The following is a 25,615-nucleotide window of genomic DNA, read 5'->3' as shown; positions in this document are numbered from 1 at the left end:
TATGATAGTGTTGTATTGAATACTTTCCAGTCCCCTTTGAAATTAGGCATGGCCATGTGACTTGCTTTGGCCAGTGAAGCATGAGAAACAAAGCTTCAAGAGCTAGTGTGTAGTTCACCATATGACCTGTAGCAGTTGTTGAAGCAAGTTTTGAGATGAGGTCCTTGGGGGGCTACAATGGGCAGAGTCCTCCTGCTAACCTCTGAAGGATATTTAGCATCAGTGAGAAATAAACATTTGCTGTTATAAGCGATAGAGATTTTGGGTTTGTTACCACAGCATGAGTTGATCACCTGATTGATAAACTCCTGATTCCGTCCAAATTAGTTGTCATCATTATTATTGTTTTATATAATCAGTGCTTAGAATTACAACATTTACCATATTTATTTGATCACCTGTCCTTCATTCACATCAATACTTCCTTCTAGATTTTTCTTTTTTCTTGAAGTACATATTCTAGAAGTTCCTTAATGTTCTTTGTGGTGTGCTGGTAAATGTTTAACAGCTGGTTCCCTGAGGACAAAAGAGCCTGGTTTTTAGTGTTTGCTGTTTTCCATTGTGTAAATACTCCCACCATGGCTGATTTCAAGTAACCAACATACTGTCAACTGACTCTCAAGAGTCCAGAAAATTTGGCTCTTATGAGCTAGTATAACACACTGCTATTTCAGGTGGTTTATGTTAGTGGTAAACTGTTTTTGTCTCAAGATACCTTTATTTTCTCTTCATTCTTGAATGGCAGATTTACTGGGAGTAAAATTCTAAGGTTGAAAGTGTTCTCTTAGCAGTTTCAATCTTCTGTTATCGAAATAAAATTGTTACTTTCTTGAGGTCTATTGTCATCTTGCATTATTCCTTTGCAGTTAATCTATTCCTTCTCTCTGGTTGCTTTTAAAACCTTCTCTTTATGCTTGATGTTCTGTAGTTTTGCTTTGCTATACTTGGATGTGAGTTTAATTTTATTTGTTTGCATATATTTTGCTTCCCTCAATCTTTAATGAATTTTAGAACATTTTTAGTCATTCTTTCTTTGAATATCATTTGATCTTTGAGATTCTGCATGATCTGGGTTGAAAGACTGTACTTCCAGAGCACTTACTTTTGCAGGTATCACCTTGGGATCATTTTTATATTTATTTCTCCACTTTAGGCACTGGAAAGTGAACCCCATATTCACATGAAGGTAGACCCTTGGAGAAACTAGTTTTATCTTGTCCCAAGTCCAGAATTCAGGCTGTCATGTACCATTTCACAGATCCAGTTTTCTGGAGGGGGTCTCAGCTTTAACTTGCCCAGAGCCTGTTCTGGCACTCTTGTAAGGCTGTTAACCCAAGCTCACTCTCTCTGCCCCTGCCTTGAGCCCTTGACAGACAAACCCTCAGCTCCTTTCACTAATCTGATTTTTAATTTTCCTTTTTGTTTTTGGCTCCCAAGGATTTCTCTTACTTTCATGCATGGTCATCTATGTGTGCAACGAGGTATTTTTGTTTGATTTTGTATTTTCTCTAGCTTTTCCTGGTGTTTATAGTTACCTGTCCTGTAACTTGGATTATTCCAATACCTTCCTCACTGGTTTCTTTGCCTCTAACCTTCCTTTCAGGCTATCTTCCACCCCTATGTCTCCCCCAAACTTTAGTAATGTGTCCCTTTTAAAGTAAAAATAAAAAAACGTTCTTGTAGACCCTTAAGAATGTTTATGACAACCATGGGGAAAATCTTATTTTCTGAAGGTATCTTCCAAATATCTTTACTCATATGTCACATTGGTGAGGAAGTATGACTGACTACTTGTCTATCCTGCATGAAATTAATACCCTCTTACCATTTTCATGTTTTATTTATCGGTTAGGGTTAGGGTTATCAGCTCTATTTCCTGATATGCTATACTTCTATTTGTTTACTGATTGTCTCCCCTTTTTAGATTCTAAGTTCCATGAGGTCAGGTACTTGTCTCTTTTGCTCATTGTTACATCTCCGATGCCTAGTATTGTGCCGGGCACATAGTAGATGTTCAGTAGATATATTTTGAATGAATGAATGAAACATAAATTGTTAGCACAGACAAAAGTGGTGTCTTAATTTTAGATAATTTTATTTTTATTATCATTAAAATTAAAGAAATTTCAAATTTTTATGAAACTCATGGACCTCTGAGAATGCATTCATAAGCGTGGTTTGTAACGTGCAGTATTAAACAGTATTTACATCACTTTCTGAAGTTCACATCCTTTTCATGACATTTGAGTCCTTTATCGATGAGCACGGCCACCTTTGTAGCTACCTCCTGCCACTCTTGATGGTGTATTCTTTTCCTACCCAACATGCCATGGTTTTTCCACACTTACAGACTTTAGTCATGTCCTTTACCCTGCCTGGAATACCTCCCCTTTTTGCCTCTGGAAAATTCTCCTTTGTTCTTAGTCCCCACTCAAAGTTCACATCTTCTGTGGAGTTTCTTGTGCTCAAACCAGATGGATGCCTCCTTCCACTGTGCTGCCTCAGCACTTTGTATATGCTCCCTTATGCTCACATCCCTTTCTGTCCTGATTATTGGTCTACACATTTGTCACTTCCTCTTGACTAAGAGCTTCTCAAGGCCAAGGACAACGTCTCCTGCTTTATCTGACCTTGAATCCTCAGTGCCTTAGCATAGTGCTTATCACACTTAATCAATGCTCAGTAAAAGTGAGTTGAGTGAATGTTGCCTGGGAGTGGTTGTGGCAGAAATTAATGACCACAGACTCTCTGACTGGACTCAAATGAAGGAAGGCAGATAGCGGATTTGATGGGAGATTGTGTTAGCATCCTTAAAAAAGCTTCTTTCAAAAAAAAAGACTTCTTTCTGAGGAAGTAAATAAATGTTATCTTGCCTAGAGTTTATTGAATGAATTGCTAAATAACCTTTAAAGGTACTTTCTAGCAAAATGGTGTTTTTCACTATTCATAATAATTGTAACATGAAGAGAGGTTGTTTATTAAATTCATAAACTGTACTAAGCTACATATGTAGCCATATATAGATATAAGTATATATATACATTTACATATATACATAAATATAAAATTATTCACAACTACAAGTGTATCATCCTCATTTTACAGTGGAAGAACGTGAGGGCAAATTATTTGCCAGAGATTAAACAGTATAGACATAAACAGTGGTAAATCCAGTTCTCGCTTGAGTCCAGGACTCGGGCACTTAACTGAAATCCACACTAGATTTCAGTAACTCCTCTAATAACAGAATTTTCCTTGCCCCTTTAAAATGTGACTTAAAAGCTTATTTAAAGGAATAAGTGAGGAGTCTCTTTGCAGACACTGTAAACTCATCCTATGTTTATTTTTTCCTCCTTTCTAAAACCAATAAAGCCTGCAATTCTTTCCACTCTTATTTCCCTTTAGATTTTTAAACTAAAGAAACAAAACCTTTAAAGATACAGCAAAAAGTTCCACTCATTTCATAGGGCCCCATCTTCATTGGTTTTGTACAGCAGCCTTTTTCTACTCCACAGCTAAGGACTCAAATGATGGTGAAAGGGACAATCATGCATTTTAAATAATGTGCAGATGCATAGATTCAAGAGAGCCATTGGCCTCCCTGTAATTTGCCGAGGGCTCTGGTATGTTGAAATTTATGTAACCCAGAACTAATAGTTTATCTTATTAGGAAAAACAGCAGTAGGACTTGGAGTTACTAAGGTTTTACATTCGGACTTGCTTCAATTTAAATTCTTCTTGCATTCAATAATGCTTTTGTTCAGGGCACCAGCAGTGTCTGCACTGTTAGGCACACTTTCTTTATATCCCTGTTAGACTTGATAGGTTAGCTCTGTTCCAGACTCAAATTTGAAAGCCATTTTCCTCCCTTCCCAACTTTAACAGTCTCAAATGAATTATAAAACAAAATAAATACCCAGGGATGAAAAAAGTACTTTGCAAGTCCTTGTTTAAAAATAATTTTTACTGTCCTTTTGGAGAAACTTCTATTCACTTTCACTGGTTTAAAGGTTTGAGAAGGGCTTTTAAAGCATATGAAATGTATCCATATGCTCATGAATGTGCTTACATGGGTTGCTGAGTTTTTGCTAAGGAAAGCGTTTGTTATTAATAATATGTATAAAATTATCCAGATAAAATAAAAATAACCTCAAATTGATATTATTCAGGACTGGTATTGAGGGATCTTATTTCTCAGCCATATAACATATTCTTCCAGTGATGGTATCTGTAAAAGAACCCTTCCTTCTTTTCTGGTTTTTGCTTTGGCTTTCTCAATGATAACATGGACCTCCTGTGACTTATTATATTTTCCAGGTTCCTAAGTGGCCCCTTCATTCTTGACATTTATCTCACATTTTTGGAGGGGGAAATTCCTCTAAACAGTTTTTAAAGTCCTGAAGCTCTCAGGTGGAAGAATGCTAAATCTTTTCAAATTCTCTAAAGGTATTGCTTAAGAAGTCCTTTCAGAGAGAAGAGTTACTTCATCTTGGTTGGAATTAATGATCTGTTCCAACTCCTGAAGTCCTGGAGCCACTGGGGTATGGAGTGTGGTTACGGCAGCTGCACCATCGGTGGTATGTGGTGGAAGGGATGTGTCTGGGCCAAACATGTTTGACTCCAGTGTGGAAATCTGGCTCGTGGCAGCTGTTGGACATGCCCTGACACTAATTATGTGGTAATGGGATCCTTCTGCAGTTTGGTGACCAAATAAGACTGGTGCATGGGGCTATATGGGAAAGACCAGGACAAAACAATGTGCTGTGAGTTTGGTGTCTGGGCTTTACAGCTAGCAGGGCTGCCATCTCTGCTGTGACTTTGGGTGAGGAGTGGTTCCTCTCTTTGGGCCTCAGTTTATCCTCCTATAAAGTGAAGCAAAAATAATTATTCTTCTGATCCCTTTCATGACTAATCTTCAGTGATTCTGTTGTTAAATATTTGCTGTCTTTTATTTTATTTATTTATTTATTTATTTTTTGCGGTACGCGGACCTCTCACTGTTGTGGCCTCTCCCGTTGCGGAGCACAGGCTCCGGACGCGCAGGCTCAGCGGCCATGGCTCACGAGCCCAGCCGCTCCGCGGCATGTGGGATCTTCCTGGACCAGGGCACGAACCCGTGTCCTCTGCATCGGCAGGCGGACTGTCAACCACTGCGCCACCAGGGAAGCCCCTTTCAAAGTATTTTATTTGATATTGAAATGTTAGCATCTGAAGTGGGCAAGCCAAAAAATTTCCTCTGGGTTAAAGGTTTTATTTGTGTATGACACAGCCAAACATAATTTCACCCCCCCCCCACTCTACTATTGTTTCTTTCCATTACATTTTGGGTTTGTATATTCCTAACAACGGCTTTTAAAAATGATGGCTTCCTGTGGATTGGAGTGGGACTTGCTAAGTATCAAACATGCATTATCTGTTTAACTTTATCATGGTTTTGTGAGATGTTTGTATTATTAGGAGCTTTTTTTTTTTTTTTTTGCGGTACGCGGACCTCTCACTGTTGTGGCCTCTCCCGTTGAGGAGCACAGGCTCCGGACGCGCTGGCTCAGCGGCCGTGGCTCACGGGCCCAGCCACTCCGTGGCATGTGGGATCTTCCCTGATCGGGGCACGAACCCTTGTCCCCTGCATCGGCAGGCGGACTCTCAACCACTGCGCCACCAGGGAAGCTCCGGGAAGCTCGTTATTATTAGGGGTTTTTAAAAGAGATAGAAAGTGAAATCTAGAGAACAGAAGTAACCTGTTAGGGTCCCACAGCCCACCCAAGGCTGTGGGACCCTGTAGCTAGTGAGTGATCCGATTGACCCCACAGCTAGTGAGTGCCCAAGCTGGAGATTGACCCCAAACTGTTTGACATCAAAGACAGGGTTATTAATTGGGAGTATTATTCTCAATCAAATATTTAGGACTTTCACTGTCAAATTAATTATTCCTTTATTTCCTCCTGGAAGTCTATAATTCTCTTTAAGTTTTCCATTCTCTTAACTCATGTCTGTTGTTGGGTGTCAGAAGCTTGAATTAGCATGGTTATGTTTGTACCATGGAGATCACCCAAGTCTTGTATATATTGCTGTTTAGGAATTCCTTGCCCTGAATAAACATAACCACAGCACTATTATGTTATTCATATTTTGCTTCTTTAATTATAACAGCAATTGTAGTATTGATAGATTCTTCTTGGCGTCTCTGCCCACCTTTAAACAAATATCCTTCTCTTTTGAGTAGCTCCTGATGAGCAGTGTCACCTGCCACAACTGATTGATTCATGGTGGACACCTGGCCCATGCCAGGACCATTTTGTCTTCTGTCCTGGGTATTTACAATTTGGAGCAAAGAATTGTCGAAACCAAGTCACAACTTCTTGCAGAGATTCCTGTTTTGTCCTGCTTGTTTCTTTTCCTGGGTTTTGTTTTCACAATTGCTGTTTTGATTCAGGGAGATACCCTGATATCTTTCTCATACATTCTCTTCTTTGGCTTAAGGTAGGCCAGATCAGTTTCTGTTGCTTGGAACTCAAAGAATACTAACTAATCTAGCAGTGATGAGCACATGGCAGGTGTCTTAGTTTCATTCATGCTGCTAAAAAAAAAAAAATGCCATAGCCCAGATGGCTTATAAACAGCAAACATTTATTTCTTACAGTTCTGGAATCCGGGAAGTCCAAGATCAAGGTGCTGGCAGATTTGGTGTCTAGTGAGGGCCTACTTCCTAGTTCGTGGGCAGCTGTTTTCTCACTGTACCCTCACAGGGTAGAAGGAGCGGGAGAGCTCTCCCAGACCTCTTTTTATAAGGACAGCATTCCCATTCATGAGATCTCTACCCTGAAGACCTGATCACCTCCTAAAGGCCCCACCTCCCCAAGTACAGTCACATTGGGGATTAGGTTTCAACATAAGAATTTTGGGGGGACCTAAACATTCAATCTATAGTAGTAGGCATTCAAAACTTATTCTTAGAAAAAATATTTGCGGAAGGCATCCATAATGCTCCCACCTGCTGTCATTTTTAACAGTTTTATTAAGATATAACTCATGTATCATAAAAATTCACCCTTGAAAAGTGTACAATCTGGTGATTTTTACTGTATTCACTTAAAACATTTTCATCACCTCCCCCCAAAATCCCATACCCTTTAGTAGTCTGTCTTTATTCCCCTCTCCCCCAGCAATGATCATTTTGATATATTTTCTTCTAGTTTTTTTCTTGTCTCTTCATTTTACATACTATGGTATGTTGGCCATATTTTTATTTATGGGATATGGTATATTCATTCTCTCTGTTATAATATAACATGTATATATGGGGCTTCCCTGGTGGCGCAGCGGTTGAGAGTCCGCCTGCCGATGCAGGGGACACGGGTTCGTGCCCTGGTCCGGGAGGATCCCACATGCCGCGGAGCGGCTGGGCCCGTGAGCCATGGCTGCTGAGCCTGTGCGTCCGGAGCCTGTGCTCCGCAACAGGAGAGGCCACAACAGTGAGAGGCCCGCGTACCACAAAAAAAAAAAAAAGTATGTATATAAAATATTAAAGATCATAGGCATTGTGTGGATACAGTAGTAATCTTACCTTTACACCAGAGAAAGAAATGAAGATGTAGGCCTTTTAATAAAATGGAAAAACTTAGGGAGTTTAAGTGATTAGGCTACTTAGGACCCAGTATATTCACATTTTCCCTATATACTGTTCAAGTTATAGTTTGTAAAATAAGGTTCATCTCAGACTCCTCATGGTTTTCACAGTCACTTAAAATTCCACTGAGAGCACAGTAGCATGGATATGCTACTTAAAAGTAAAAATGAATAAAATAGTTGAATGTAAAGCCTAGTACTTGGCATTTTAGATGAGTCTTTAAAGATTCCTTCAGATTGACTTTAAATAACAATAACAAAAGTAATGGTATAGAATTAAAATTCAGATATTATATATCATTAAAAAATAGCATATATAATAATGTATAATCATATACTATATAATATATGTAACATATATTTTATATAATAAAATAGATATTATGTATATAATAATAATAATTATATTTATATTTAACCTGGCAGGCTTTTTTTTTTAAACGTATAATACATGTATTTATTGTACCTATGAGGTGTGTTCTCTTTGGAAAGTACAAAGCTATTTGAGACATGGGTTGTTCATTTTTTTGTTTTCCCACAAATACTGTGACCCTTTGAGCAGGAAGGTCTATATTTTACTAACATCTAGAGCAAGCAGCTAACACGGTGTCTAAGATGTCAATAAATATGAAATAGATAAATGAACACATTTTTAAGGACTTGGAAAGGAAACTTAGTGTATTGCCTGTCAGAGAGCACATAGTCCAATTAAGGTTGAATGAATGACCCTCTTTGTCTATTTTATCTAGTATTGTCTTGTATTAAGGGGCACTACTCATAGTTTATTGTTTTTATTAATCACACAAACTGACTTTCTAGTGTGCTCCTTAGGACAGTACTACAGTACTATTTTCATGATGTTTTCCTTCCCCACCTTTCAATTACCAAAAATTTCTTAAAGCAATAATAGAGCTGAAACTTCTTGAAGTCCAGAGAAGTACTTCTCAAACCTTTATGTGCCTACAGATTACCTGGTAGTCTTGTTAAAATGCAGATTCTGATTCTGCAGGTCTGAGTGAGACCTAAGATTCCACCTTTCTTTTTTTTTAGCAGTCAGTCATGTTGCTTTATTTTTTATCTTTTATTTATTTTTTTATACAGCAGGTTCTTATTAGTCATCCATTTTATACACATCAGTGTATACATGTTAATCCCAATCTCCCAATTCATCACCCCCCCCCAGAGATTCCACCTTTCTTACAAGATCCCAGGTGATGCTGATGTTGCTGGTCCAAGGGTCACATTTTGAGTAGCATGGAGGTCAGTTACCCCCCTTCCCAGGGGTGGAGTGAATCAAGAAGCAGAGAGAAGCAGGAGAGTAGGAAGTATCTCTCCTCATGAAAAATTGAATAACAAGGATTAGAGTTTGAGCAAATCATGTGGTCAGAGTAGGGAAAAACTAGTTCAATGCTTGCCACCTAGCTATTTGCAATGATATTAATTTAGGTCCTCTTACTTTTTTTAGAAATACTTAGGTGGTAAGCAGTTTTGTTAAGTGAACATGTTGAGGTGAAGAGGAGGTGACAGGGAAGGAAATTGCAGTAAAGATTTTAAAATGTCATTTACACTGAAGATTTGCTAAGCAATTAAAACGAAAGAACTATCCACTAACTGCATGTGGCTGTGACTATTAATAATTGGAAAAGTTCCAATTTTAACCATCATTTTTATGATTGCATGTGTGGGGTTGCTTCTCTAAACACATTTAAAAAAGATCAATATTTCTTAAATTTGTATCTTTTTTGTTTTTTAGCTGTAACAGGTTGAGCAGTGTCAACATCAGGGGATGCCACTGTCTTTTAGCTGCTTATATATTACTAGATAATAGTAGGGAAAGAACCCTGACCTTCAAAACAAATCGTTGGTATTCCCTAGAGCCGCTTAAAGAGTTATTTATAGACAAGTTAATAGGAAATCAGTTCCATCCATCTCTGAGTTGGTCTTAAAACAACTGTTTCCTGTTTTCCCTTATTTAAAAAATGCCAAAGTACTTAGCATTTTGTTTCCCACTGTTATATGTATTTGATGGTCAAAAATTTATGTTTGTTTCTTTTCAATGAGAGGAGGAAGGAGACACATTTTAATTCTGGACCTCTAGCCGCCACCACTGTCTCAACAGCAATGATAGCAGTGAACATTTATTGAGCACTCATTATGTGCCAGGCCCTGTGCTTCATGCTTTATGGGAACTTGTTCACTTTGATGAGCGTCTCATGTTGTCTTTGTGCACATCCTGTAAGTTAGTTATGAGGATTATTTCCTGTTTATGGATGAATAATTTGATGCTCACAGTACTTAAATAATTTGTCCAAGGTGACATAGGCTGTCATAGGTAGCTATAGGATTCAAAACCCTGCTCATCACCACTGCTCTTGGAAGCCCAGACAAGTTTGGTGATTTTATCCAGATCATGTAATAGGTTAGTAGCAAAGCTGGAATTAGAACTTAAGTCCTTAACTCTCAGCTCAGTACAGTATTCCAGTACTGTGCCACCTTATAGTATTGGTCTGTAATGAAAACCAGAACTCCTTCTTGCTTACAAAAGCAACTGCCAAGAGGGCTTTCGCATGTATACTTAGTATTATGAATTTTGGCAAAATGTCACATGTTATCAACCAAAGTGGATTCTGCAGTTATCATGGATAGTGCATCTGTGTGAGGATCCCAGGATACTGGTGCTTTGGTGCTTTAAAAAAATCACCTATCAATATTCTCTATTAGCTATGTGCCTATTCTACCCTAAAGGAGAAAGCCTAGACCATGTGTTCACATAATAATTTTTAATACTTTTCTCAGCAGAGCAGCTCTTGAACAGTCCACTGGGGCCACATGTTTTTAGCCAATGCCTGCTGTGTGTCTTTTCACACACATGACTTCAGACCATGGAAGGTCTGAAGCCACGAGGAATGCTGCACATCCTGCAAGCAGGATTATGGAAAAAGGAATCAGAGAACCTGCGCTTAATATTTGATTTGAGACAAGCTGGAAAATGATAAATAGGAAAATAAAGTCATAGGAGAAGTAGAGCAGGCCAAGTTGTCTGAAAAGAGATTCTCTTTTCTTTGAAAGAGTATGTTAAGCCCTTGCTTGAGAAGGAGTATGGATTTATTTTTAAAAAGTTCAAGACTTTTGGATATAAGCCAATTCATATTTTTATCAAGCTCAGAGACGGTTTTCATAGCAATGAAACCCTAAACTGCTTTGTAGTAGAAAACTTTATCATTTTTTGTTTTTTCCCCATAGTGTGGAAAAGAGCTTAAGGTCACAAATTTTTTCAAATCTGCCAGGAACCCATATTTTCTATGTTTAGGGATAAGACACAGTAGATTCTAAACATCTGGCTAGTCCCTACTTAAATAATTGTGTGTTCCATGCACATCATACATATATAATTATATTTTCATTCTATTTACCTTTTTTGTGTTTTAGACATTCTGATATCTGGATTAGATTCTGACTCCAGTAGCTATTAGAAGTCAGTCTCCTAAATGTTGGCTATAGCAAAGTATATCTCCCCCCCTTTTCCATATAAACTCAAGTATGGCTTAGTTTCTTATATTTTCATTGTTCTCCTTTTTTCAAAATTAAGTGACTATGGAAGCCTATAAGAGTTGTGTAAAATGAAGTTCTATAGTATTTTCAGAGCAAGAGAGACTTTAGAATTGGCTGGAGGAAATGTCTATTTTAGACCCTGGACCATGTTTGCTAACGATGTGATTGCAGTAGAATCCCTTAAGCCAGTTCAATTTATTCTCTTGTGAAGTGGACATAGTTCTGGCAGCTTTGGAGCAGTATTGTCAGATGAGTGGGCTGGTGGACGTGAGGAATTTTGAGTTTTGGGGGAGAGAACAGGACAGAGTAATCTGAGGCCAAGGATACTCTTCCTACTCTCCCCTCCCTCCGCAACTCTCCCCCCACCCCCAGGCTAACAACAGCAAAGCAAAGAATGGAAGCCGTTCTCCATCACATTGTTTCCCTGTGCAGACCTTTGGGTGAACAGTTTCCTTTCTGGTCTTCATCTTCCTATCCATATTTTACTCGCTATTTATTGGGTACCTATTATGTGCTAGAGTAGGGGGTATGATACAAATCTGGCCCAGAATCTGCCCTTGAGGTGCTCACTTTCTCTCTTTCTTTCTTGGAGGTTTCCCTTGCTTTTTTGTGAGCACAGCAATGCTTTGAAAGATAAATTTGCCTTTATCCGACTATTGAGTACTAGGAGGTCCTATCAGAAAATTAGCCTGCCATAACACCAGAAACAGAAGTCCTTATGACCTCCTTTATTGTCTGAGACTTGGAATCAACTGGATGGCCTCATCTCTTTAGCTCCCATTCTGTTTAACTGTGTTTAACAGACAGGGCAATGATTGTAAACTTTTTTCCTTCCGTGGACTGGAGATGGGGTTAAGCCTTTTCCAGGACAAAGTTCAAAGTATGTAATTAATTGTGGGGGGGGGGGAGATGAAAAAGAACTGGGTTAAAGGCCAGGTATCAGTATAAATAAGATGCATTCTGTTTTCACTCCTAACAGAGTGACTGCAGAGGGGAGCCTGGATGCCTGTTGTCACAGCTGCTTTTGCTTTCTTCTGTCGTGTCCTCAGTGGTCAGCTGTGGATAAGGGAGTTTGCCTTTTCAGCTTTGATTGAGGACAACTGGAGAATGATCCCACAATCAGGGTGGGGAGTAGAAAGCTTTCTGAATATTCATCCAACCGTAGACTCACTTTTGTGCTTGAAGGGAATTAGCTGTTTTGCCACCTGTTTCACCTGTGCCATAAGTGCCAAGTGGATAGAATTTTGATTGGGACCCAGGCATATGGTTGGATCACCTGGTGATGTCCCCTTCCGATGCAGGTGGACATTGGAAGGGCTTCTCTCTCCTAATATGCAGTGGAATGGAAGCAACAGAAGGAGTGGTTGAGGCTTTGGGAAGTTGAGACCACAGTGATGACTGGGAGATTCCAAAGAGATGGCTCCTGGACACATCCTTGCAAGTTGTGGGTTTGTAGGTACCTGATGTAGGTAACAAACTGAAATGAATTCTCTTGATTATTGATCCAATGAAGTTTAAGTGGCTGCCTTAAAAGAAATGTGCTTTCGTGGTTGAGAAGTGGGAGACGATTCAATTCCAAGGAATTGAATAATCAAGGAAGCGGGGAGATTGAAACCTGTGCATCTTTTAAAAAATTTTTTAAAAATCTTTTGACTCTTAGAGAAAGTGCTTTGGCTTTGCCAGAGTTTTCACTTGTACTGTTGTATCTTGATCTTTTAGAGAGAATTTTTAAAAATTGAGCTTGTCTTCTAATAGCTACTCAGTAGCTACTATTAATTGCAGGGACTTAGAAAGGAGGTCTCAGTAAATTATCCTTGGAGTGTCCCATGCTATTTAACTATTTGATGGGACCAGTAATGCAGAGGGGAAATGATTTAGGTTATCTCTTATCCTAATGAGAAATAGGAAATGATCTAGGTTGTCTCTCATCCATATGAGACACCACTGCTATTTCCTAAGTTGTCAAAGTGGAGAGCCACCCCTTTTGGTCTACTCTTAGGGTTACTGGAATACATACCAGGATGGAGTCCAAGATCCCAGAAAGATTCTGGCTTTAGCAGTGTGCTTGTGTGCTCTTGGACCTGTCATTTAACCTGTGTGGATCTGATTTTTCTCATTTGTAAAATGAAGTTAACAAGCTAATCTTTAAGGCCTCTGTGAGCTCCAAGAATTTTGATTCCATGCCATCAGCATGTCAGGTGGGTCTCATCTTTCAGAATGTGGGTTTTTGTGATGTTGTCACAGCATACTCTAGCCTATCCTGATTGGTATAATTGATTATTGTCTATCTGGTACTTTCTAGAGCTTTATATGTATTAACTCACTTAATCCTTAAAATAACCTTATGCAGTAGGAATTACTACTCTCACTTTTACAAATAAGGAAACAGACACAGAGAGAATATTATTTTCAGTTGGTTATTTATTGAAAGTACTGTTATATTTTAAAATTGAAATTGTCTATGTTAAGTATTCAACTAGAGATGAGTATCTGGTAAATAATTTTTGAAACTTGATTGAGTTAACTCTCTTAAAAGTAAGGCAATGAAGAGGGGAGAGAAAGCGGGGTGGGGGGGAGGGGAGAGAGAGCAAGAGAGAGAGAGAAAAAGAGTGTTTTAAAATCTCTCCCCATCCTCTGAAGCAGAAGGATGATCAGTGTTCTATAAGGCACATTAATTATGCTCAAGAATCCCTTTTTAGGAACAAGGAGATTCCTGCTTAATTTAAATATCTTTTTGTTTTTTGCGGTACGCAGGCCTCTCACTGTTGTGGCCTCTCCCATTGCGGAGCACAGGCTCCGGACGCGCAGGCTCAGCGGCCATGGCTCACGGCCCAGCCGCTCCACGGCACGTGGGATCTTCCCGGACCGGGGCACGAACCCGTGTCCCCTGCATCGGCAGGTGGACTCTCAACCACTGCGCCACCAGGGAAGCCCCTAAATATCTTAAAAGAGAATGAAAACTAAATGACATACGGATTTGAGAAATTTTTGAACACTAAATTTTAGGTTGATTATCAGATTGTGTTTGGTCATGCTGAAGTCATTCAGTGACTAATAAAATGATTATCTGGAAAGTAAATTTTCTTAATGTACAAACTGGAAGTATCCATCATGACAACCTCTGAGGAATAGGTTGGTTAGGATGGCTAATTTTTAATTTTGAGAATTGCTATAACTGTCAAAATTGCCTGCCTGTCTGCTCTCACCACTCCTGCCCACTTCCCTATTCTTTTTTTCAGCCATCCTGAAGTACTTACACCAATTTAGAGGTCAGGTTGTGTAGTGGTTCATGCAGGGGTATTGGGGTCAGACTTTCTGGATGAACACCTGGCTGTGCCACTTACCTAGCTGGGTAACAGTACAGGTTGCTTAACCACTTTGTGTGTTCATGTTCTCATTTGTTAAATGGAGTTCATAACAGTGGCTGTCTCACTGGTGGTTGTGAAGATTAAAAATGCTTAGAACTGGGCCTGGAGTGTGGAAGCACTCTACAGATTTTTGCTATTACTGTTCATTAATAGATCTAGTCTGTCTTTGCCTCTAGGCTTTTGTACTTTCTCTACTCTTTCCATCTTTCTTCACGAAGTTGACTCATTTATTCTTCAAGACATAGCTCAGTGGTAGCTGTTGGTTTGTGGGGGGTATTTTCTTACACGTCTCTAGCCTGGGTTACACCTTCTCTGCATTTCTAGCCACCTGGCTATGACTTATGTCGTATTGCTACTATTGGTTTACTTGTCCACATGGATTGGGAGCATGGACCACTTCTTTTCCTTTCATTTCTTTTTTTAAAAAAATTAATCAGTATGAGGAAGACACTGGGTAAATGCACATTGAACGGATAAATAGACTGATTTTTTCCCCTTCCATTCCTCTTTCTTTTTCTTTTTCTCTGTCCTTCTTTTTCATTCTTTTTTTAAAAAATTTTATTTATCTTAGGCTGCATTGGGTCTTCATTGCTGTGCTCCATGGCATGTGGGATCTTTCCCAACCAGGGCTCAAACCCATGTCCCTGGCATTGGCAGGCGGTTTCTTAACCATTGCACCACCAGGGAAGCCCTCCTTCTCATTCTTTTTTTCTACTTCTCTTCCTTCCTTTCTTTCTACCGAACTTACTCCTTCCCTTCACTCTCAAACCTGGCACTTGATGCGTTATCTTAGTTATTCCTCACAGGCACTCTATGAGGTAGGCATTATGATTAGTCCCATTTTGCGGGTTAGGAAACAAAGGATCAGAGCAATAGGCAACTTGCCCATCCAGGGGGGCAGCCGCCTTAACAGACTTATCTTCCAAGGTTGCTGTCTTTGCTCAAAGCACTACGGCAATTTTTTTGGGGGAGGGGAGGGAATTCCCTTCTGGCTAGTAGTTTATTAACTACATAAAAAAATCCAATCTTATTTTTGGTCACTCTCAGAAAAGATGATTTGTAGTCTGATCATCCTAATTCATCGTGTTTGTCTCCAGATAAACTTGGATTGTCTCAGAAATCCAAGCTACTCTAAAAGGACAAAGATTTGCCGTTGTCAGGAATGTTTAAATGACTTGAAGACAGTTGCACCATCCCAAGAGGCTTGGCAGCAGCCACATCAATGGGCTGAAGACGGTTGATACTCCTGTGAACTTTGGTGTGGTTTAGGGATGGGGGTTGGTGGAGGAAGGTCACATTACCTTATAATCCCACCTCATGGTTTTTTTGGACAGCTTTATTGAGATATAATTTATGTACCATGCAATTCACCCATCTAACATGTAAAATTCATTGGTTTTTGGTATATTCACAAAGTTGTACAACCAACATGACTGTCTAATTCCAGAACATTTTCATCATCCCCCAAATGAGGGATGGAAGGATGACTACCATACCCTTTAGCAGTCATCCTGCATTCCCCCCAACCCCCCAGCAATCACCAATTTATTTTCTGTCAGTGGGTTTGCTTATTCTGGATATTTCCTGTGTAATCATACAACATGCGGTCTTTTGTAACTGGCTTCTTTCACATGGCATAGTGTTTTTTTTTTTTTTCTTTTTTCTTTTTGCGGTATGTGGGCCTCTCACTGTTGTGGCCTCTCCCGTTGCAGAGCACAGGCTCGGGACGCGCAGGCTCGGCGGCCATGGCTCACGGGCCTAGCCGCTCCGCGGCATGTGGGATCTTCCCGAACTGGAGCACGAACCCGTGTCTCCTGCTTCGGCAGGCGGACTCTCAACCACTGCGCCACCAGGGAAGCCCAGCAGTGTTTTTAAGATTCAACCATGTTGCTGTGTGTATCAGTACTTCATTGCTTTGTATGGCTAAATGATACTCCATTGTATGCATATACCACATTTTATTTACTCATTCATCGGTTGACTGACATATGTTTTGTTTCCACTTTTTGACTATTATTAATAATGGTGCTCTGAGTATTTGTGTATGAATCCACTGCTGAATGGGTAAATACAATGTGGTAGGTCCCTATAATGGAATAATATTCATCTATAAAATGAGTGAAATACTGATCCATGCTACAACATGGATTAACCTTGAAAACATGCTAAGTGAAAGAAACCACTTATTGCATGATTCCGTTGGTGTGAAATGTCCAGAATAGGCAAATCCAGAGACAGAAAGTAAACTAATGGTTGCTAGGGCCTGAGGGTAGGGAGGGAGATGGGGGGTGACTTGTAGAGGGTACAGGGTTTCTTTTGGGGGTGATGAAAATGTTTTAAAATTTATTGTGTTTATGATTGTAGAACTTTGTAACTATACTAAAAAGCACTGAATTTTAATTTCACTTTTACTTTATAGTAATTTTGACAGGGGTGAGTTATATTTTAAAAAATTTATAATCACCATCATTAAATACATACTAGTTTCTTACTCTGCATTCAGTACCCTGGGAGACGCTGTGGCACACAAATGAGAGAGAGTACTTGTTCCTTGTGCTCTAGGAATTTCTCATTGGATGTTCCTAAGTGGAAAGTTGAAGTGGATACCAACAAAGAGTTTAATTAATGCATCACTAGGTGCTAGTTTCTGGGTACAGCCCACACTCAGAAAAATCTCAACCCCTCTGGGTGTCAGCTGTGGGAATTCAGAAGGATTTCCCAGTGTGGACTCCTCCAGTATTTATGTAACTTAGACATAGTATTATCCATGCCTTACAATACTGTGAGTTTCCTTCAGGCAGGACCTAGGCCTTACGTCCATCTTGATTCCCATACTTAGCATTGTGTCTGGTCTGCATGGGGAGAATGTGTCTGGTGAATGGATGAGTAACTGTTTTGGAAGCCCCTTGGTTTCTTCCTAGGACAGAAATGCCTTCAGCTTATGGCTGCCTGCTCTGATCAGCCTGGGGGGTTGCCCCTGTTGGGAAAGTGTTGCTGAATTCACCTGTCTTTGTGCAAGGGTTTCTTTTCTCACAAGTGGTAACTATTTTGTTTCTCTGGCACTTTCACTCTGGTTTTGGCTAAAATGGTGACCTGGAATGACATGGGGGTACTTATGGAGTGTTGTGCTTTCCTCCCTGGTAATACGACCAAGATATTGGGTTCTTGGGTCAGTGAGATTTAGGAAGACAAAAGGTGGAATAAACCTCATTTTGTTTCTTTTTTAAAATCACATTTATCAAGCATCAGTGCTATAAATTCTGTGTAGCTTATGGGTCTTTGCTGCAGTAAGAAACTGTTTTTCTTTTTTCTTTTTTTTTCTCTGTGAAGGTACTTTGTGTTGATTAAGTTCTTTCTGTTAAATATCCTTTGCTTGCACTGGACTTTTCTTTGTGTTGATTTTTGCTTCGTTTTTCTTTCATTTCCCATGCTGTTCAGCTACTGGATGCCAGAAGAACCAAGGTTTGTCCACTCTTTGCAGCTCGTTTGTTTTGCTCTGCACAGCCTCACCCCCTTGTGTGTTTGAGTGTCTCTGTCTCTGTCTGCATTTGTTCCCTTTTGCTTGCAGATGCAGTAATCCTGTTTACTAAACCTGTTCACAGCTTTATTTGTAAAAATAAAGTCCTCGTTTGTGTCTACTTGTAGTGGATGCTATTATTTTTATTTTTAAATGGATATGCACTTAATCACAGAAAATAATGGATAGTAGAATAAAGAACACCTTAGAAAACAAGGAATACTGAGTCTGGAGCATTGTGGGTGTGAAGAAGGTGTGTTTGTGAAAGCTTCCCTTCTAACCCTTTCCACTCCTAAATTAAAACCCTGTAGATGTATAATTTACCTTGTGACTGACACTAATATACTGTTTCTATGTATGTGTACATTTCTCTTAAGACATTCAGAAAGCATCATTGAATTAATTCCCCCTCTCCATGTGCTGTCCCATGCTTCTGAAGTCACCCTGGAGGACTTCACGGCTGGCCCTCTGGACCTCATGATTAACATTCCATCTTCATAGTGTGGTAGCAGCAAATAGCGTTTGGCATGTCCATTGACTTTTTCCCCCTTCTTTCTCCTGCTCCGTCTTTCTCATCACAGCACCTGCAGTTGACAATCCAGGCCCTTCAGGATGAGCTGCGAACCCAGAGAGACCTCAACCACCTCCTGCAGCAAGAGAGTGGCAACCGAGGAGCAGAGCACTTTACCATCGAACTGACGGAGGAGAACTTCCGGCGGCTCCAAGCTGAGCATGACAGACAGGCTAAGGAACTGTTCCTATTGAGGAAGACCTTGGAGGAAATGGAGCTGAGAATCGAAACACAGAAACAGACCCTCAATGCCCGAGATGAGTCGATTAAAAAGCTTCTTGAGATGTTGCAAAGTAAAGGTTTGCCGTCCAAAAGTCTTGAGGATGACAATGAACGGACACGTAGGATGGCAGAGGCTGAGTCTCAAGTCAGCCACTTGGAAGTGATTTTAGACCAGAAAGAGAAGGAAAACATACATCTTAGAGAGGTAAGGACATTCACTTTATTTTCCCAAAGCCGTATTTTACAAGTTAAAATACGTTAAATATGTTAACAAGTTATTACCACAGGTTGAAAGTTATCTATAGCCTTAACCAAATTGCTGTTGTCATCTGTTTTATAACCTTCCTGTCTGCTTATCACCTTTAAACTGGAATTTCGCATTAGTCTTTTTTTTTCCTATGCCCACCACACATATGTTCCATTATGATTCAACACGTATTCAGGACCCAAGTGTGTGCAGCACATGTCAACTCTAAGGTGGTTTACAATTGCTTTCCTACAGATGGCCATTGTTTCAGGGCCTTTTAAATGCACTACTGGTTAAATTTTAGATGTTTATTAAGTATCCTCTTTTTAAAGGAGCAAAATGAATAGGTGATTAGCAAAACAATGAGTATAAATACTTTTATAGCTGAATTGGGAGTGGAGTTTTCAGAAAGTAAAGCCTAAGGATATTTCTGGAAAGAATGGAAAAATGTGCCGACCAATTTTGAACGTTTAGATAATCTTCGTCTGCATTTACATTCATGGACAGAGGGACATGAATGTTCCAAGGACAGAGGGTTCCAAGTTTTCTGAGAGTGTGTTTTGCACTTAGTTAAATCATTTGAAGTTTCTCAGAGGCAGCCTCTCTGGCTTGCCACCACCATTCAATGTTGGGAGGCTCAGATATCTGAGAATACGTAGTTGGACAGATCTTAGAAAGAATGTGGGTGACAGCCAAGGTTTGAAATTTTTATAGCAGTTCCTTGCTACTATGGTGGATGTGGATCTCAATAGTACCATGTAGGCAAAATGCTGTGGCAGACACAGATCTCACAGAAAACAGGAAGCAATAAAATGGCATTAAGTATATTTGCAAAATATTCTGCAGCCATAAATAAGAATTCGAAAAGACATTTGCTTTTAGACCAAACTAGATTTCTTGGCATTACGTACCTATTTGGATGGGCAGCGCTTCCAGTGAGTCATTTGTTTGGTTGTTCAGAAAACATGGCTTTCGTGTTGGGATTTGGTAATGCAGGTGCTCCCAGGAGTTTTCTCTGATATAGACTGTATTTGCTTATAACATTTGAGTAGACTTTTGTGTCTTCAGATTTAATATCCTCCATGCTTATTCTCCTTGGTTTTGTTTTCATGAGACCTTAGCTACATGTTTGGGAAGTCAAATGGCTTGGTTTCACATTGAGATGCTTAAAGATATGTTTTGTTGGGTCTGGTCTTCCTATCTGTATTCCAAGACTGTGAATGTGGTGGGAAGACTTCTAAGATCCCTACCTCTTGGAATTCATATCCTTATGTAATCTTCTCCTCTTGAGTTTAGGCTGAACCTAGTGATTTGCTCCTAAACAATAGAATGACGGAGGTAATGGAATGCCGATGTCACTTCCATGATTAGGTTACTTCCATCTTGTTAGTACACCCTGTTGCCTTCTCGCCTTGCATGCTTTGATGAAGCAAGCTACCATGTTGCAGAGGCCCGTGTGGTAAGGAACTGTGGGTAACCTCTAGCTGACACCCAGTGAGGAACTGGGACTCTCATCCGAACAGCCACAAAGAACTGAAAACTGCCAGCAATCACCTAGTAAGCTTGGAAGTGGATCTTTCCCCAGTCGAATCTTTCGATGAGACTTCAGTTCCTGGGCTGACAACTTGGTTGCAGCTTTCTGAGAGACAGTGAAGCAGAGGACCCAGCTGAGCTGTGCCCAGTTTCCTGCTCCACAGGAACTGTGAGATAATAAATGTGTGTTGTTTTAAGCTGCTGAATTTTGGGATAATTTGTTACACAGCAATAGATAGCTAATACAGTGGAGCAGAAACTAATCTCTTTCTGTCTTACTCCATAGACTTTCCATTTAGTTTACAGAAGAGAAGCAATGATTACTGGCATGTTATCATTGCATGTAGAGTGTCTGTGGATTTTGAAATTTTGATTGTGTTATCTGAAAACTGTGGTTGGTAGATTGCTATAGTTTAAAAAAGCTGCTGCTTTATTTTGGGTTCCAAGGGATCATGTTGGATGTATAGCAAGGCTGTGATACCAGAGAAACCTCTATCTGCAGCATTGACCTTCACTCCATTTTGGGATCTTGGGGTCAGGTAGTCAGTCTGAATAGATTCTGCTCACTGGTAGCACTTAAATAGATGGTGCCTTGATTCTGTTTTAGAGTATATCTCTGTTTAAATGAATGTAAACACAATTTGGTTTGTGTTTTATGAGATTAGTTGGTCCTCACGATGGTCTGGCATGAATATGTCATGTTTAGAGCCTTAAACATTAGTCTAAGAGCGCACAGAGAGTCGTACAGAAAACGCAGCCCAACGCATGCAACTAGTTTCCTTGAGCACCCGACCAAAGTCAGTGGGTGGCCCTTATCTTATCTCATCAAGAAGGGAGAGTGTGAAAAAGTTGTCTATAAAAAAAAAAATCTCATTTTAAACTTGAACTCAACAAACAAGATTTGGAGGCCTGAAAGGACCCTTCCCAAGAGAAATAGTGTACTGGCTTGTGAGAGCCATTTGTTATATTTCCAGGAATTTTGGTAGCTTGAAATTGGTCATGGTGGGAGTATTTACAACGTGGAAATCAGCAAGTGCTACTCTCAGGGTCTTCTGCCCGCTTCGCCCCATCCCTGAAAGTCCATTTTCCAACACACCTCTAAATAAGTGCCATGAAATGTTTATCCACGGTACACTAGGAAGAGGCAAGTTAAAAACAGTGCAAGAATTATGATTCTGAATCCATTAACCAGTCATAGTTCATCAGATATTTTCATAACAGCATCTGGATAGATGTTTATCTGTTGGGCACTATGAAGAGTGCTTTACGTTGATTCACATTTAATTCTCACAACCACCTCATATGTTAATTCATTCATCCATTCATCCATCCATTCTGTGAATACTTATTGAGGATCTGGTTTTGAGTAATGATAACTGATAAAATTTGACTTCACGGTGCTTATATTTTATTGGGGTGAAACAGATAGCAGTTTAATAGTTAAACAGAGAAGTATCATGAGAAAAAGAAGAGGATGAAGTACAAGTGAGCTGGGTGGGGTCAACTGCATATTGGATAGTCAGGGAGGGCTTTTTGAAGGGGATGACATTGTGAATTTGAATGACAAGAAGGAACCAGCCATGTAAGGCTCTCAGAAAACTCCTGTTAGATGGAAAGGCCCATGCCTAGGAGGTAGGTGCTATTATTTTGCCCATTTTGCCTGGGGAAACTGAGGGACCAGTGACATCAAAAATCTTGCCCAGTGTCCCACAGCTAACAAGCTGGTATTTGAATTAAGCTGCCTCCAGTCTCCACTCTTAAACCATATCTTACATATATTCCTGTTCTAGAAGAATCTTTCTCAAAGTGTGCTCCACAGAACAAGCTGTTTTGTGGGATATTGTTATGTGTTATGACAGAAAAAGGGCTGCAGGGCTAAATGAACTTGGGAAAATGTTGAATTCCATAGAGCTTATCGAAGGGCTCTCAGACTCTCTCATATGCAAGTGTGCATTAGTTATTTCCAAGAAGGGGCTTGGGAAAGGCAGAGCCTTGCAGACTTACTTGATTTGCTTTTCTCTTGTTGCACTGATGTTCTTTCTAAAAACACTTTGGAAAAATGCTATGCTAGAAAAGAAAAGTTGTGCTTTTAATTTGTGACCTACCAAATATGTAATAATATACAAATAGTTGTTTCCCATGGCCAATTAACTGGGTAATTTCCTCGATTAGTTATTCTAGAAAGTAAAGTTTCTTGTAAGCTGTTTCCATATTCTCTACCGGGTTTTAGACTGTTTGTTCTTCTGTCAGGGTATTTTTTTTTTTAGTGGAAAAATGTGGCTGACTGCTTTTGGTATTAAACCAGTAAGAATAACCCAGCTTGAATAAAGAAGTTGCCTGACCTCTGTTAATTTAAATGAATCTAAAACAGGATGTAAAATGTACTTGAGGTTTTAAGTTCAGAGTGTTCCTGATTCCTTTTTCATTTTGCACGATTCAGCCCAGTTGGAGCTGAATGGTGTAATGCTGGGGAATGGAGTGTTAGTGGTTTTATGATTAATTCTCAGGCAGAGGTGTTGGACCTCATATAAACCCCATCTCCTGGAATACTGGCTTTGTTTAGCCCATTGTTTCAGGAGATTGAGAATTGGCAGGAGTTGCACATGGGGAGGGTTGGGTTGCTTTAGTGTCTTGTTGTCTTTCGGTGGTCTGGAAAAGACTGAGGGTGAAACCTCTTCTTTGCCTGGCAGGAAAAAACAACAAAAAGATTATGATCTCAACTTATTTGGAAGACCAGAGCTACTGGCCAAGAACTACAACTGACAGGCTGATGTGAGCTGAAGTGTTGGCTAAAATGCAGGCATTGCTCACTAGTGTAGTCTGATGCTTCTTGATACAGGTTGATTTGATAAGACATTGTTTGATGTGGTAATAGTTTACCTTGTTCTCCAGCTTTTTCCGCAGAGGACATACTGTTCCCTATAAAGGTTTTAGTAATCAAGTACCCGAGGTACTACTGATCTCATTAAAGAAGAAGAGGGTTTTCATACCAGGATCCTCCTGTATTCACTCTCCTTAATATTTTCTTGCCTGATGCTCAGAAGAGAGTCAGGAGTCTTTGGATTCATTGTCCTGTAAGATGTTTGAGGGGAAAGGATATATGTTCTGCTGCCATGCTTGTTGATCTTCTATGCTAATACCCTTGGGCAGCTTGCTATTCTTTGAAAGGAAGGGCAGAAAAACACTTAAGTCATTGGGAGCCGCAATTGCTACTCACCCTGGACAAGTAAAGCCCCCAGGATACTGGGCCTAGGCTTCCCTCCATGCTGTTGGGGGGCAGGGAGGAGGAGGGCAAGGCAACATGAATTCTTGGTCTCCTCGTTTACTTAGCCAAGTAAACTTGGACAACTTATCCAAGTTGTCCCTAGGCCAGCAGGAGATCCACCAAGGCAAAGTCTATGACCTAGAAGTTCTTGAGCTCATAAGCCTTTTACTGACAGCTCAGACTTCACCTGTATAATCAATCTTCACCCTAGTCCACCCTCTCTCAGTACCAAATGGCCTTGTTCTCTTTAACACACACTTGTCTCCAATTTGGTTGGCTGAGCCATGATTTTGCTGCTGCAGTCATTTCTAAATCTGACTGTACAGATTATACATTCTATTTCTACCAAGAAAGCTTATCACAGAAAATATTCCCAAACACAAGTGACCATATAAACATAACATTTTATATCCTTTTTTTTGCAAGAGTTTTTCCTATATATAATAGAACCTAACAACTGCTCCCTATTTTAATAAAGTAAGTTTTAACATAATCAGCACCTTCCATCAATATTCCCAGACTTCAAATATCACCTGCAAGATGCTCAATAAATATTTGAAAGAGTGAAAAAATAGTTTAAAAGTACCTTGAGAGTTGCTCCGTGGTTTATTTTGTCAATATTGGACAAGTTTATAATGATGGTACAGAGCCATATTCTGTTGTTTTCTCTCATTGCTCTGTGTTTGGAGTGGAGCAGTAGCTTTGAGGGTAAGCTTAACTGGAAGTTTTGTTTTTTCAAAATGTGTTGTACATCACTGGGCACATGTGGAGCATCCATGTACAAGGGTGCTGTGGGAGCATCCATGGCAAGTTTGTGGTCTTGTTCAGGGATTCAGTTGGGCAATAAGAGAAACAGCTCACACTTATGGCGACTTATTCTCTCTTTTTTTTTTTTTTGCCGTACGCGGGCCTCTCACTGTTGTGGCCTCTCCCGTTGCGGAGCACAGGTTCCAGACGCACAGGCTTAGCGGCCATGGCTCACAGGCCCAGCCGCTCCGCGGCATGTGGGATCTTCCCGGACCGGGGCACGAACCCGTGTCCCCTGCATCGGCAGGCAGACTCTCAACCACTGCGCCACCAGGGAAGCCCTGAGGCTTATTCTGTGTCAGGTGCTGTACTAAGTGAAAACTGTTGTCATCATCCCCATTACACAGATAATAGGGCACAAAGAGGTAAATAATTGTACCTCGTCACAGATCAAGCACTGGAGCCAAGATCAGAACCTGGGAAGTCTAGCTCCAGAGTTTACACTTGTCACCACTACACACTACTGCTTGTTGCAGTGGTGCACTGAGAGGCCCTCGAATGGCACTTACATGCTGCGCAGCTTAGAGGTAGGAGAGCTGACAACTGGCTTCCTCCGTGATAAAGCTGGTCTTGAAAGGCAGGAAGAATTTCAACATGCAGATATGGTTGTAGAAGAGATAGTTGAGCCACATGTTAGAGGTGGGAACTGTGGTGGGTTTGGGGCATAGTGAGTTTGGAGCAGCTGAAACTCCACCTGTCAGGAGGGAAAGGAAATAAATCTCAACAGGTGGTTTGAGGTCAGGTCACTGAGGACTCTGAGCACGTGATACAGGAAGTTGGTCTTTACTTGGTACTCTGGGCAGCCTTTGAAGGAATTTTCCCTGGAGAATGGCATGATCAGGAAAGATTGTCAGGTGCTAATTGATAGTAGATTGGATAGGAGGAGAATAAAGGCATGGCGATAAGT

General features: G+C 40.2%; 1 protein-coding gene across 1 annotated transcript in view; it reads left to right on the top strand.

Moving 5' to 3' along the window:
• Positions 1 to 25,615, top strand: part of ERC2 (ELKS/RAB6-interacting/CAST family member 2) — a gene marked incomplete at both ends in the record, with an annotated part of 833,862 nt that overhangs the window by 113,466 nt on the left and 694,781 nt on the right. The window contains 2 exons of the mRNA XM_082663222.1: positions 17,985 to 18,008; positions 18,645 to 19,061. Coding sequence (XP_082519348.1) covers positions 17,985 to 18,008; positions 18,645 to 19,061 — 441 coding nt within the window. The remainder of the gene's footprint in view (positions 1 to 17,984; positions 18,009 to 18,644; positions 19,062 to 25,615) is intronic.

Source organism: Grampus griseus (genome assembly GCF_964374135.1).
Source record: "Grampus griseus genome assembly, chromosome: 10".
Classification (NCBI taxonomy): domain Eukaryota; kingdom Metazoa; phylum Chordata; class Mammalia; order Artiodactyla; family Delphinidae; genus Grampus; species Grampus griseus.
The sequence above is the reverse complement of the archived record's forward strand: the minus strand, read 5'-3'. Positions and strand labels throughout refer to the sequence as shown.